The 15,273-nt window shown below is 42.2% G+C and overlaps 2 protein-coding genes across 11 annotated transcripts in view; both read left to right on the top strand.

The window, feature by feature from the left end:
* The window catches only part of cep89 (centrosomal protein 89), a 71,100-nt gene extending 68,400 nt beyond the window's left edge, over nucleotides 1–2,700 (top strand). For both annotated transcript variants that reach the window (XM_061765179.1, XM_061765185.1), the window contains one exon: nucleotides 886–2,700. In XM_061765179.1, coding sequence (XP_061621163.1) covers nucleotides 886–1,111 — 226 coding nt within the window. In that variant the 3' untranslated portion in view covers nucleotides 1,112–2,700. The remainder of the gene's footprint in view (nucleotides 1–885) is intronic.
* Nucleotides 2,701–2,875: 175 nt separating this feature from the next.
* Nucleotides 2,876–15,273, top strand: part of abcc12 (ATP-binding cassette, sub-family C (CFTR/MRP), member 12) — a 69,330-nt gene continuing 56,932 nt past the window's right edge. For 3 of the 9 annotated variants that reach the window (XM_061765091.1, XM_061765123.1, XM_061765145.1), the window contains exons 1-2: nucleotides 2,884–2,968; nucleotides 3,041–3,054. In XM_061765091.1, coding sequence (XP_061621075.1) covers nucleotides 2,899–2,968; nucleotides 3,041–3,054 — 84 coding nt within the window. In that variant the 5' untranslated portion in view covers nucleotides 2,884–2,898. Of the gene's footprint in view, nucleotides 3,055–6,309; nucleotides 6,377–11,654; nucleotides 12,903–15,273 lie in introns of those variants that run through there. The other 6 variants (XM_061765126.1, XM_061765128.1, XM_061765111.1 and 3 more) reach the window with 6 other exon arrangements.

The following is a 15,273-nucleotide window of genomic DNA, read 5'->3' as shown; positions in this document are numbered from 1 at the left end:
TTTGTAACCCTTTCCAGACTGATAGATGTCAATTAATTTATTTTTTGACTGTTCTGGAATTTCTATTAATTGTCATATTGTTGCAGCGTTTTTTTTTTTTTTTTTTTTTTTTTAAACAATTCTTTAGATCTCGTCTGACTTGGTTTTGTCGGGACAGATTCTGTTTAAGTGCTTTCTTGATTGAACAGGTCTGGAGGTAATCAGGCTTGGGTGTGATCAGTGAAAATTAACCAGAAATTGTGATTAGCTACAATGAATTCATAATTTAACAAGGGGGTAATTACTTTTTCACACAGGGCCAGGTAACTGAGTAGTTTTTTTCCCTTAATAAAGGAAATCACCATTTTAAAACAGCATTTTAAGTTCACTTGGGTTATATTTGTCTGTAATCTATATTTGTTTGATGATCTTAAACATGAAAGTGGGGAAACTGCAAAAATATAAGAATTTGAGAAGTGGGCCAATACTTTTTCATGGCACTATAGTTGATGGCAAAAGAAAGTAGGAGAGAGATGAGGATGGATGGATGGGAGGAGAAAGAGAAAATGGAGGAAAGGGAGAAGATAAGCGGTAAAATTATGAATACAATGTATCATTTAAAAAAAGAGTCATAATTTTTCATGGATAAATCATTAATTAGTAAAAAATGGTGTATGATTAAAAAAGTCAAAGGATAAAATGTCATGTGACAAAATCATAAAAGTATGAGTAGTCTGGTATTTAAAAAAAAATATATATGGCAACAAAAGTCATTTTTTCAGGAATCGTCGTCAAGCAATCAATGTTTTTCATAGTAAAAATGTGTCATTTAAAACAACATCAATAGTACGTGTTCTCGACGAATAGGTTGGAGATAAGGTGTACCTAATAAAGTGACTTCTTCAGGGAGGTGGAGGAGGAGCTGGAGGAGGTGTGGCAGGCAGCCACCAGGGAGAACCAGCAAATCATGGAGACTCTCTGGGACTCCGGGCCCACCTGCGACATCCCCCATCGGGCCTTTCCCGACACTGTCCCCCCCGAGCATCCTCTGAGCTTCCTCAGAGATGACAAAATTCCCAAAGCACAGGACTCAGATGAAAAGCATCAACAAGACCTGGATTTCTACAGCTAGAATAACCCATCAAACAGGCATAGTTTCTATTTTTTATTCACAATACAGATGGGTATAATATTCATTTAAATTCACAATAAAAGCACCTTCTAACTTTACGATAGTTATAGGTCATCTATTTGACAGCACAATACTGTAAAACATTTTTGTACAGCAACGGCAGTAAAAGCCGTGATGTCATTACAGTGGAGGCAAACTGATGTCTTCAAATGAATTGAAGTCATCAAAAATTGAGAAAAGATTTCAATGAATGTGAAGCGGAAAAGTAGTAGAATTGAATAGAATTAAATTGACAGAAATGAGTAATTTTTACACAAATAAAACCAGAATTTTAAGAGAAAAATATAAAAATCTTCAAGGAAGTTGTCAAATAATGAGTAAAAATGTAATTTCTGGGGAAAATGTCACATCAATCCATCCATCCATATCCTGAGCTGCTTCTCCTCGCTAGGGTCGCGGGCGTGCTGGAGCCTATCCCAGCTATCTTCGGGCAAGAGGCGGGGTACGCCCTGAACTGGTTCCCAGCCAATCGCAGGGCACATATAAACAAACAACCATTCGCACTCACATTCACACCTACGGGCAATTTAGTCTTCAATTAACCTACCATGCATGTTTTGGGGATGTGGGAGGAAACCGGAGTACCCGGCGAAAACCCACGCAGGCACGGGGAGAACATGCAAACTCCACAGAGGCGAGGCCGGATTTGAATCCGGGTCCTCAGAACTGTGAGGCAGACGTGCTGCCGAAAACGTCACTATATTGTGTTTTTTTTAAAGGATCAATCATACAGATATGAGTTAAAAACAGTAATTTAAAGAAGTCTTAATATTTTGACCATAATAGTATTCATTTTCAAGGATAGAATCATAAAAATACAAGTACAAAGGTGTTATTATTTTAAATAAATGTCATGTTACAAGAGAGAAATCTGATATTTTTTTAAAATAAAATATGACAAATATGATTTTTAAATAATTAAATTATGAATAAAAAACATTTCGTTTTTAGGAAAGTAATATTTTGAGGAAAAAGGGTTAGTTTTTAAAGGATAAAATTAAGGGTAAAAATATGGAATAAAATCTTCAAAATGTTACGACACAAAGTAATCATTTATGAAGGATGAAATCATAAAAGTACAAGTATAACTGTCATTAAACAAATCATAAAATCACGAGGAAAAAAAATGTATATTTCACGAAAAACGTCATTTAAGAGATGTCATTTTTCAAAAATAAATCAATTCTGAATAAAATGTGTACTAAAAAGGTATAATATCAGGATGAGAATTTTAATAAAAATACATTTTTCTGAAATATAATCATATTACAAGAAAATAAGTTGGACTGTTGGGGAGATAACATCATAAATTTATGAGTCAAAATGTGTTGTACAAGAAAGAATACTAAAATTAATAAATGTACTGTATATATAATGTGTAATACAAAATCATATGAGAAAACATTTTTTGTTGATAAATTTAATAAAATGTCTGAGTAATTTTTTTTTTCTTTTAAAGTTCAAAGATGTCATTTCATGAGAAGAAGTTGAAAGTAGTGTACAAGAGTAAAGAATATTACAAGGGGAAACGTGTTCTTTTTTTTGTCATATATTCATTTAGTGAGCACACACTGTCGAATGTTTTCTGTGAAGTGGTTCCGACAGGATGTGTGTGTGTGTATGTATGTATGTATGTGTGTGTGCGTGCGTGCGTACGCACGTACGTGCTCACCTCTGCTCATTGTAACCTTTGAAGCTTCTTGTGTAACAAACGCAGAGGGGAAAAAATGCTGCTTAAATTTTCAGGATTAACTTGGATTGTACCACTCACAGTCCTCATCCTTCACGCACCTGCAGGTAACTGATGAAGTACTATTATGTCGTGAATGTTTTACATATCACTGCATAACAACACAACTGATCCTCTAGCTCTCCATATCGAGGTAAGTTAATTTTTTTATATCACTCTATAACCATGTAACGTTTTATATTATATATATATATATATATATATATATATATAATTTTATGACAATGAATTGATTCATGGATAATTTCATAAGGTAACTTTAATCATATATCACTTCGTAACAATGTAACTATCACCGTACGATGAGACAACGTTGTTTACACATCACTCCATAACACTAATTCTTTATCACTCCATCGAGCTTTACGTTTATACTCCAAACTACTATTACCATAGCAACAACTTTGTATGTATCACTCCATAAACGGAAAACTGTTTATACAACACCCCATAATGAAGTAATATTTATTACTCCGTAATGATATTGTTTACATATCACTCTACTCCATAGCGAAACACTTTTATTGATATAGCCTTCCCCAAACAGACTACTGGAAGGTCTAAACTGTGAAGAGTAGTGATATACACAGGTGCTATATTGTTTGTTACCCAGCTTGAATACCGTCACATGTACATGCAATGGAACGCAACACAATTGACTGCTGTATTTCCAAAATTTACCATCTGTCAGGGATATTTTCCACAATAACCTCAAAATATGCCAGTTAGGGAACTATAAGAGGAATAGGCTAAGATTTTTAAGACAAGAAATGATGCGTCCGCCCGCCTTGTCCGGGACGAGTGGAACAGTTTCCAGCCGCGCAACAAACCATTTTGCCAAAAATTCACTTAAAATGGCCGAAAACTGACTAAGGCTATTGCAGGCCCCTACCAAAAACATGGCAGACGTCAAGAAGCTAGGTAACAACATGCCATCCAAAAATCATGTGACATTGATTTAAACAATGACAGAGCAGTTCGGTCACTTTTAATAGTATCCAGGCTTTGCTTTATATGCCTTTGTTTTAATGACTGCATAACAAAAGCTCTCTTCAGTGGGGGGCAAAAAGTATGTGAACCCTTTGGAATTTCTTACATTGTTACATAAATTGGTCATAAAATGTAGTCCCAAGAATAAACAAAGAGCGCTTAAAGTAAGACCACATAAACAATGATATGTTTTCATATTTTTCTAGAACATAACATAACCTCTCAGCTGGGATAGGCTCCAGCACCCCCACGACCCGAGTGAGGATAAGCGGTACGGAAAGTGGATGGATGTATGGATAACGTAAACATTTACAGGACAGGGAGGAAAAGTAAATGCACCCTTGGATTTAATAACTGGTTAACCCCCTTTTTTTTTTTTTTTTTTTTTTTTTTTACAGCAATAACCAAATGTTGCCTGTAATTGCAGATCAGGATGAATTTTGGACCATTCTTCCGTTACAAAGCTGTTGCAATTCAGCAAGATTCCTGGGATGTCTGGTGTGAATAGCTCTCATGTCGGGTTGAGGTCCTCCATACACGGTGTTGTGTGTTCCTCCCAAACAATTCAACATTGGTTTCATCAGAATATTTTGCCAGTAGTGCTGTGGAACATCCAAGTGCTCTTTAGCAAACTTCAAATGTGCAGCAATGTTTTTTTTTGTTTTTAAGACTGCAACGACTTCCTCATCGTTCTCTCATGAACCCCATTCTTGTTTAATGTTTTACACATAGGAAATTTGTCAACAGAAATGTTGGCATGTGCCAGTGATTTCTGTGAGTCTTCAATTGACACTTTAGGTTTTTTTTTTTATTTTTTTTTTATTTTTTTTTTAAATAAATATACACCTCACTAAGCATTCTGCGCTGTGTAGTCATGTTTACAGGACGGCCTCTCCCTGGAAGCGAAGCAACAGTGGTGAACTTTCTGCCTTTATCGACATTTTGTCGAACTGTGAACATGAATACTTTTAGCGATGCGTTTGTAATGCTTTACAGCTTTATGCAAGTTTATATATAAAGTCCTGACCTCAACCCAATTGAGATGCTTTGGCATGACATCGAGCGCTATTGACACCAGATGTCCCAGGAATATTGCTGAGCTAACAACATGGAATGGCCCAAAATTCATCCTGATCGTCATGCATCTCTGATTTGCAACTACAGTCAAGGTTTGGTTGAGGTTATTGCTGCCAAAGTTATTAAAACATTATTGTTTGTGTGGTATTAGTTTAAGCAGACCGTTTGCTTTAGCTGACGATCAGACGTTTTATAATCGAAGAAATTCCAAAGGGTTCACGTTTTTTCCTGCCCCTGTATGTATCACTCCATAGTCAGACAGTCGTGTTTTTGTATTGCTCCTCACAAGGTAACTTTCTGGATCACTCTGAGACAACTGGAACAATTTGTGAATGATTGAAAACATCGCAAACTTTGTCAAAATGTAATCTCTTTACTTTTAGATCGAAATAGTCTCCTGCAAAAAAAAAAATACTAACTTTAACATCTCGTAAAGTCGATTATGGCAGATGTAAAAGTTTATTAGTAGTAGTAAAGCTGCATGTTTGATGTACGCTGGCAAAGGTCACATTTCATTTGGCGTGCACACAAACAAACCTTTAAAAAAGAAAGAACGGTAACGTGAGGCATGAAGGAAGGTTGCGGTGACCCACGTTGGCGTTTCCTCTATGATGATGATGATATGATGCTCCATCTTTCCATGTTGAAACTACATGGCACTATTATAACTGTATATTACCAGTGTTAAGGCTGTGTTTCCTCCGTGTCAATTTTGAATACATTTGAGGAGATTTTTAATATGCAATTTGTGGTATGGCAGCATGGTGGCCTACTGGTTAGCGCAACTGCCTCGTTACTTGTCATTGTGTTCTTCGGTATATAAATGCGCCAAAGTGACTATGACACACAGTAGGTGCCTACTGATTGGGAGGGAAATCTGCTTTAAAAAAAAAAAAAACTTATATCATAAGCAAATGTATTTATATGGTACTTGCCATACATTGGATGGCGTTAACTGACTTTTTTTGAGTTGGCTGACCTCAGCCTTTTGAAAGGTAACGTGCGAGTAAAATGCTCGTGAAACAGGCAAATGGGTGATTTAAAAAAAAAAAAAAGATCGTGCATTGGCTTGTTGAAAACTAACTTCTAATGCAATTTCATAACCCTTCATGGGCGCAATCCTGAGACACGTGACATTCTGCCGGGAGTGGAGTGGTTGAGTGATGACAGACAAATGGTTTTGTCGTGATTTAAATGCAAAGCATCGGCGTGCATTCTTATTTGTGAGGCTTTCATTTTGAAGTCTGGCCGGCGTCGTGTTACCGTAACGCCCAGAAAGAACAACCGTTGGGGGCGGCTCACTTGAATTGCGTCTCTCCAGCAGCAAGGACCGCAAACCGGGACCGCGGACCACAATCGGGACACCGACGAACACATTTGGAACAGAGGTACGTTTTTGCGTGGCGCTACCAACTTCATGGCTAGTTAAACTTTGTTTTAGCACTTTAAAAAAAAAAAAAAAAATCCAATGGCTTTGTTCGAAATATTTTATTGATCTGTGTAGTATTAGCAGTCATGGAGGTCAATAACCGATATTTGGAGCCGATATGGCCGCACGGTGGACGACTGCCTCACAGTTCTGTGGACCGGGGTTGCATGCCCAGCAGCATGTATTATAAAGTGAAAGGACAACTAAAGTGTTCCAAAATTTCAATATAACTCCATTTTATTCTTATGTTTGTTTTAAGTTAAAACAAAAACACAAAAGTCCAGAAAGTTCCCAGCGTCAGCGGCATGACTTATAAAGGTAACTGATCATTTACATAAATAAATACACAAATACTTCCAGGAAGTTTTATAAAGCAAACAAAAAACTTTAAAACATTTGCACAGAAATGTGAGTCTAAAATCAATTAGTAGTCTCAATTGACCAGCACTGGATTGTGCTGCAAAAAAAATTGTTCAGTTTGCAATCCAGTGAGAATTTATTTATTTTTGCCAGATTAGCGGTACACAGACGTGACACGCGTTAAATGCTTGACTGATTGTCGAACAGGGACGTCGGAACGTGGTCGTCCACAAGAATGCTCATCTTGAAAAAAGAAAGGTTTATCAAAACAAGTTTTGGTCAACACCACCTTGTGTGATGTTGAAAATAGCATTGGCAAATTGATGATTATTTTTCACTAAATAATGCCGAAACAGTCAACAGGCCTCCCTCCTATTTCTTCCGTAGTCCATAGTCAAGTGGCCTTGTGCAAAACTGCCATTGGCATTTAGATTTTTCAATATGGTTTTATTTAATTTATTTTTTAAGTGTTTTATAGCGGTACGCTTTTTATATTTTTCTTGATAGCACTACTTTCATGTGTATATGAATGGTATGTGTATGTTATATATATATATACACATACTGTTTTTAATAACCATGCAACACTTTGTGCAACTGTGGACATTGTAAGTGTGCTATTTAAATAAACAGAAAATCCTCGTGAAAATACATTTTAACAATAGATATAAACATTGATGGAAAATGTAAAAGCAGGCCTGCTGGGTTTGTTGTGGAGGAAGGGTCTGTGTCAACGTGAACGATGACTGAACAATAGACCCCAGATGGAGAAATCGCTCGCTCACGGCACATAGTAGTTCACTTACTCAGTCAACTAGGAAACAAAGAGGCAGAAAGTCTACAGCACTCGCCAGGCTTTGGATTTGATCCTGACCCAAGTCAACCCTTGCGACTCCGATTGAGAAGACTTTTTTTTCTGGTAAGATTTCCTAAACATCCTATTTTCATTTGCTGATTATGGCAGTTGTGTTTCAGGAAAAGACGATAACAATGCAAAATCAATACAGAGGAATCGTACTTGATGTTTTGGAATAATAATTCAAATGATATCTTTGCAAAGATTTCAAACCTTAGTTGAGTTTTTTATAGCTCACATCATATTTCATTGCTCACATCTAAAAAATATGATCACCCTACCGGAAGTGTCACTTCCACTATTGGGAGAAGAGTTTCAATTAAATTGGACACAAGGTCCTAGTGGTGAGCAGGGGGACCTGCAAATCCTCCATGTTCGCCACAGTATGGTACAAGCACGGTTTTGCTCCAGCATTCTTTGCAGCATGTGGAGCGCTGAGTTCCACCTTGTTGGAACAGCCTGGATTATGTTGTGCTCTGGCAGGCCGAGTTCCCTCTGTCTCACAAATACTGTTTGGCCAGAATGGAGTGCTGGAAATGTGTGGCACAGTTTGTCAGTATTGCAATGAGATCCTTGATGACTCTTTGACTTGCCAGTCCATCCATCTGCTATAAGCGTTTTAAAAAGAGAGAGAGAGAGAGTTAAAAGTGGGCAACATGCTGACATATGCTCAACTCATGCTTAATTTCTTACAGCATTTGGAAAGCCTGGAATCAATTTTACTATGTCAATGTTATATTTTTACAGTGTGATCGCAGGGACCTTATCATTCAGAAATAGACAGCTACATAATGGAACTATAGCTGAACAAATAGCAATGGGAGAGACTTCATTCCTGAACACCTTGCAGTTCATGTATAGCTTTCTGATGCAGTTACATTGTGTCATATATCATGCTCATCTCGACAAGAAACTATTAAAGACAGCTTCAGGACACATTTCATCTCACAGTATGTCATATTTTGCTACTTAGGATCTTTCCATTTTCTACCGCTTATGCGAAGTCGGGTCGCGGGGGCAGTACCTTTAGCACGGACGCCCAGACTTCCCTCTCCCAAGCCACTTCATCCATCTCTTCCAGGGGGATCCCGAGGCGTTCCCAGGCCAGCCGAAGGATGTAGTCTCTCCAGCATGTCCTGGGTCGTCCCCGGGGTCTCCTCCCGGTGGGATGTGCCCGGAACACCTCACCAGGGAGGTGTCCGGGAGGCATCCGAATCAGATGCCCCAGCCACCTCATCTGGCTCCTCTCGATGTGAAGGAGTAGCGGCTGTACTCTGAGATCCTCCTGGATGACCGAGTTTCTCACCCTATCTCTAAGGGAGAGCCCGGACACCCTGCGGAGGAAACTCATTTCGACCCACAGCTCGTGACCATAGGTGAGAGTAGGAACGTAGATCGACCGTTAAATTGAGAGCTTCGCCTTTCGGCTTAGCTCCTTCTTTACCACAACGGATCGATACAAAGTCCGCATCACTGCAGACGCTGCACCGATCCGCCTGTCGATCTCCCGTTCCATTCTTCCCTCACTCGTGAACAAGACCCCAAGATACTTGAACTCCTCCACTTGGGACAGGATCTCCTCCCCGACCTGGAGGGGGCACGCCACCCTTTTCCGACTGAGGACCATGGTCTCAGATTTGGAGGTGCTGATTCTCATCCCAGCCGCTTCACACTCGGCTGCGAACTGCTCAAGTGAGAGTTGGAGGTCAGGGCTTGATGAAGCCAACAGAACCACATCATCTGCAAAAAGCAGAGATGCAATACTGAAGCCACCAAATCGGACCCTCTCTACGCCTTGGCTGCGCCCAGTAATTCTGTCCATAAAAGTTATGAACAGAATCGGTGACAAAGGGCACCCTTGGTGGAGTCCAACTCTCACCAGAAACGAGTCCGACTTACTGCCGGATATGCGGACCAAACTCTGACTCCGGTCGTACAGGGACCGAACAGCCCGTATCAGGGGTTCGGTACCCCATACTCCCGGAGCACCCCCCACAGGACCCCCCCGAGGGACACGGTCGAACGTCTTCTCCAAGTCCACAAAACACATGTAGACTGGTTGGGCGAACTCCCATGCACCCTCGAGGACCCTGCCAAGGGTGTAGAGCTGGTCCATTGTTCCACGGCCAGGACGAAAACCACACTGCTCCTCCTGAATCTGAGATTCAACTTCCCGATGGACCCTCCTCTCCAGCACCCCTGAATAGACCTTACCAGGGAGGTTGAGGAGTGTGATCCCCCTGTAGTTGGAACACACCCTCCGGTCCCCCTTCGTAAAAAGGGGGAGCACCACCCCAGTCTGCCAATCAAGAGGCACTGTCCCCGATGTCCACGCAATGTTGCAGAGTCGTGTCAACCAGGACAGCCCTACAACATCGAGAGCCTTGAGGAACTCCGGGCGAATCTCATCCACCCCCGGGGCCCTGCCACCGAGGAGCTTTTTAACCAACTCGGTGACCTCAACCCCAGAGATAGGAGAGCCCGCCTCAGAGAACCCAGACTCTGCTCCCTCATGGGAAGGCATGTCGGTGGAATTTAGGAGGTTTTCGAAGTATTCTCCCCACCGGCTCACAACGTCCCGAGTTGAGGTCAGCAGCGCCCCATCCCCACTATACACAGTGTTGATGGTGCACTGCTTTCCCCTCCTGAGACGCCGGATGGTGGACCAGAATTTCCTCGTAGCCGTCCGGAAGTCTTTCTCCATGGCCTCACCGAACGCCTCCCATGCCCGAGTTTTTGCTTCAGCGACCATCAAAGCTGCATTTCGTTTGGCCAGACGGTACCCATCAGCTGCCTCAGGAGTCCTACAGGCCAAAAAGACCCGATAGGACTCCTTCTTGACGGCATCCCTCATGTCCACCAACGGGTTCGGGGATTGCCGCAACAACAGGCACCAACCACCTTACGGCAACAGCTCTGGTCGGCCGCCTCAGCAATGGAGGCGTGGAACATGGTCCACTCGGACTCGATGTCCCCTGCCTCCCCCGGAACATGAGCAAAGTTCTGTCGGAGGTGGGTGTTGAAACTCCTTCTAACAGGGGATTCCGCCAGACGTTCCCAGCAGACCCTCACAATATGTTTGGGCCTGCCACGTCGGACTGGAATCTTCCCCCACCATCGGACCCAACTCACCACCATTTGGTGATCAGTTGTCAGCTCCGCCCCTCTCTTCACCCGAGTGTCAAAGACATGAGGCCGCAAGTCCGATGACACGACCACAAAGCCGATCGTCGAACTGCGACCTAGGGTGTCCTGGTGCCAAGTGCACGTGTGGACACCCTTATGCTTGAACATGGTGATCGTTATGGACAATCCGGGATGAGCACAGAAATCCAATAACAGAACACCGCTCAGGTTCTGATCGGGGGGGCCGTTCCTCCCAATCACGCCCTTCCAGGTCTCACTGTCATTGCCCACGTGAGCATTGAAGTCCCCCAGCAGAACGATGGAGTCCCCAGCGGGAGCGCTCTCCAGCACCCCCTCCAAGGACTCCAAAAAGGGCGGGTACTCTGAACTGCTGTTTGGTGCATAGGCACAAATAACAGTCAGGACCTGTCCCCCCACCCGAAGGCGGAGGGAGGCTACCCTCTCGTCCACCGGGGTGAACCCCAACGGACAGGCGCCGAGCCGGGGAGCAATAAGTATACCCACACCTGCTCGGTGCCTCTCACCGTGGGCAACTCCAGAGAGGAAGAGAGTCCAACCCCTCTCGAGAGGACTGGTACAGCCCAAGCTGTGTGTGGAGGCGAGTCCGACTATATCTAGTCGTAACCTCTCACACACCAGCTCAGGCTCCTTCCCTACCAGAGAGGTGACATAACACATCCTTAGAACCAGCTTCTGTAGCCGGGGATCGGATCGTCAAGGTCCCTGTCTTCGGCCACCGCCCAACTCTTACTGCACCCGACCCCTATGGCCCCTCCCACAGGTGGTGAGCCCATGGGAAGGGGGACCTATGTTACTCTTTCGGGCTGTGCCCGGCTGGGCCCCATGGGTGCAGGCCCGGCCACCAGGCGCTCGCCTTCGAGCCCCACCTCCAGGCCTGGCTCCAGAGGGGTGCCCCGGTGACCCGCGTCCGGGCAAGGGAAACCTGAATCCATTAATTGTATTCGTCATAGGGGTTTTTGGAGCCGTGCTTTGACTGGTCCCTCACCTAGGACTTGTTTGCCATGGGTGACGCTGCCAGGGGCATAAAGCCCAAGACAACTTAGCTCCTAGGATCATTGGGACACACAAACCCCTCCACCACGATAAGGTGACGGCTCAAGGAGGGGTAGGATCTTTCAGTCAAAGAAAAAGTAAAAGTAAAATTGCTTCGTAGTTAAACAGCCACATTGACCTAGAGTTTTCTCGCAGACAGTTGTACTTTTCTGTCAGTTTCTCATTTGGTTTACATGCACACGCAGAGACACACACACACACACACACACACACACACCATTACAAATATTAAATAGCCTACAGCATCTTCATTTTAATAATCATTATTTACCATTAGGGCTGGGACGATCCAGCTAAACCAGATTCTAGTGATTTTCTCCCCGTAGACACTAATGTAGTTGATGTGGCTAATTAGCAGCTAGCTGGGAGTTAACCTGCAAGCTAACCACTCCCAATAGTTTACTTATAGCGGAGGTTTGCCTGTGGAGTTAGCAGAGGTTAGCCTATTTCCATATCGATATTATCAGCAACCTTGTTTCCAGCCAAGGTAAGGCAGCTTTATTTATATAGCGTGTTTTATACACAAGATAATTCAATGTGCTTTACTTGATTAAAAGTACATTTGAAAGCATTTCAAAACAAACAGAAAAAATACAACTCAATGTGCTTTACTTGATGAAGATTACAACATTTGAAAGCATTTAAAAACAAAGAGCAAATTGAAGTGATTAACAGGCTCATCTGGCGGGCCTCTTGCCGCTTACCGTACTGTTTGTTTAACGTTAATGGGCTAGTATAAGTAGTTTTGAGCAGAGCTTTACATGAACTTTTTTGCTCACCAGCCACTGTTGCTAGTGGTTTCTTTGCATTACTAGCCACTCAGCATTTTCACTAGCCACAATTGTGTTGATGGATGATAGGGGTTTTGCGCAACCAACTTCCACATTGGGTAAAATATGTTGAAGCACTTCCTTCCAGTTCAGGTGACTGGTGGAGCTGTACGCACGAGGCCGGGACAAAGCAAGTGTGTAAATATTAAACATCGGCACTGTCTTTTATTTTACACAAGATGTCTTCAAGAACTACCAAAGATGACCATATCAGATTGGTAAGCTTCGTTCGTGTTACCATATATCATATGATATTTAGCTGGCATCAGGCCGTCACCTCCTATGTCAAACTTTGTTCAATTTCATATTTATTCACAAATCAATACTTTTGGTCAGTCCCTATTTGGGTGTGTTGTTTTTACAAATTGTTTACTAATATCAAGTGTTGAAAATGGCTTGCTCTCTGATAATGCAATGTTAATGGCTCAACAAGCCTGCCCGTTTTTTTTGGTTCACTGAAAACTGAAGATTTTGGAGATGCAGGTTTCCACTCGATGCCAGCGTTATGTACAGTATAAATAAATGATATACATGTATAACATTAGTCTGTGCGATCTGTATACATAAATGATATACATTTAAAACATTTGCCATAAAGCAAACGTTTGCCATAAAGCAAACAAAACTTTAGCAAGTTCATGTTCTAACCATCATGTCATCAACCGATTGTTATGCTAGTTAACACAGGAAGTCCACTAACCGTAATCCCTTTTACGGGTTTGAACACGTGACGTTCTATATAAAGCGGGTTATGTTATGTTAAAGATGATTAAAAATGACTATGGAATACTAAAGTGTACTTGAACTAGACTTACACACCCTGTGCACACTCACATTAGCAACGTGAAAGGGGCCGCCATCTTTTTGGAATTTCCCAACCCAATAAATACAGAATGGGCACTTGCAAATGCCTCAACGTTTGAAACGTCACAGTAACTTTCATGCGTCGACTTGGAGAATCCCTCGGAATTTTGACCCATACGAGCTTATTGGTGGATATTTTTAACTGAAAGTTGTCAGCCAATTGGAGAAAGGGTTCCCCGATTAGCAGATGAAACCAAAGGGTGAGGAGATACAGTATGTTGAGAAACTGTTCTAATTTGAAGGCGTTTGTGGACCACATTTTTTTTATTCGCGATATCACACACAAAACTTTCCCCCAAAAAGGCAATTTTTTTCATCATGCCGAGATCTAAAGAAATTCATGAACAAATGAGAGTAATTGAGATTTATCAGTGTGGAGAAGGTTATAAAACCATTTCATAAGCTTTGGGACTCCATTAAACCAGAGTGAGAGCCATTATCCACAAATGGCGAAAACATAGAACAATGGTGAACCTTCCCAGGAGTGGCCCGCCGACCAAAATTAATGACTCATCCAAGAGGTCACAAAAGACCCCACAACAACATCCAAAGAATTGCAGGCCTCACTTGCCTCAGTTAAGGTCAGTGTTCATGACCCCACCATAAGAAAGAGACTGGGCAAAAATGGCCTGCATGGCAGAGTTTCAAGACAAAAACCACTGCTGAGAAAAAAACCCATTAAGGGTTGTCTCAATTTTGTCAGAAGACATTGTGATGATCCCCAAGACTTTTGGGAAAATACTCTGTGGTCTGACGAGACAAAAGTTGAACATTTTGGAAGGTGTGTGTCCAATTACATGTGGGGTGAAAGTAACACCACATTTCAGAAAAAGAACATCATACCAACAGTAAAATACGGTGGTGGTAGTGTGATGGTCTCCTTCAGGACCTGGAAGACTTGCTGCAATAAATGGAACCAGGAATTCTGCTGTTTACTAAAAAATCGTGAAAGAGAAAGTCTGACCATCTGTTTGTGACCTCAAGCTGAAATGAACTTGGATTCTGCAGCAGGACAGTTATCCAATGATCCAAAACACACCAGCAAGTCCACCTCTGAATGGCTGAAGAAAAACAAAATGAAGACTTTGGAGTGGCCTAGTCCATGTCCTGACCTAATCCTATTGAGATGCTGTGGCATGACCTTAAAAAGGCGCTTCATGCTCAAAACCCTCCATTTTGGCTGAATTACAACAGTTCTGCAAATATGAGTGGACAAAATTCCTCCACAGCACTGTAAGGGACTCATTGCAAGTTATCGCAAACGCTTGATTGCAGTTGTTGCTGCTAAGGGTGGCCCAACCAGTTATTAGGTTTAGGGAACAATCACCTTTTCACACAGGGCCATGTTGGTTTGGAATTTTTTTTCACCCCGAATATGATGTTAACACAAGTATGAAATACCTCCCATTATACAACACTGGCTTCTTACTACCCTTCGAGCTTGTCCCGTTAGGCGTCGCCACAGTGTGTCATCCTTTTCCACTAAGCCTATCTCCTGCATCCTCCTCTCTAACACCAACTGCCCTCATGTCTTCCCTCACTGCATCAATCAACCTTCTCTTTGGTCTTCCTCTCGCTCTCTTGGCTGGCAGTTCCGTCATCATCCTTCTACCAATATACTCACTTTCTGTCCAAACCATCAAGGTCTGCTCTCCCGAACTTTGTCTCCAAAACATCTAACCTTGGCCATCCATTTGATGAGCTCATTTCTAATCCTATCCAACC

This window comes from Phyllopteryx taeniolatus, chromosome 2, assembly GCF_024500385.1.
Source record: "Phyllopteryx taeniolatus isolate TA_2022b chromosome 2, UOR_Ptae_1.2, whole genome shotgun sequence".
In the NCBI taxonomy this organism is placed as follows: domain Eukaryota; kingdom Metazoa; phylum Chordata; class Actinopteri; order Syngnathiformes; family Syngnathidae; genus Phyllopteryx; species Phyllopteryx taeniolatus.
Note: the sequence above shows the minus strand (reverse complement) of the source record. Positions and strands in the feature narration are given on the sequence as shown.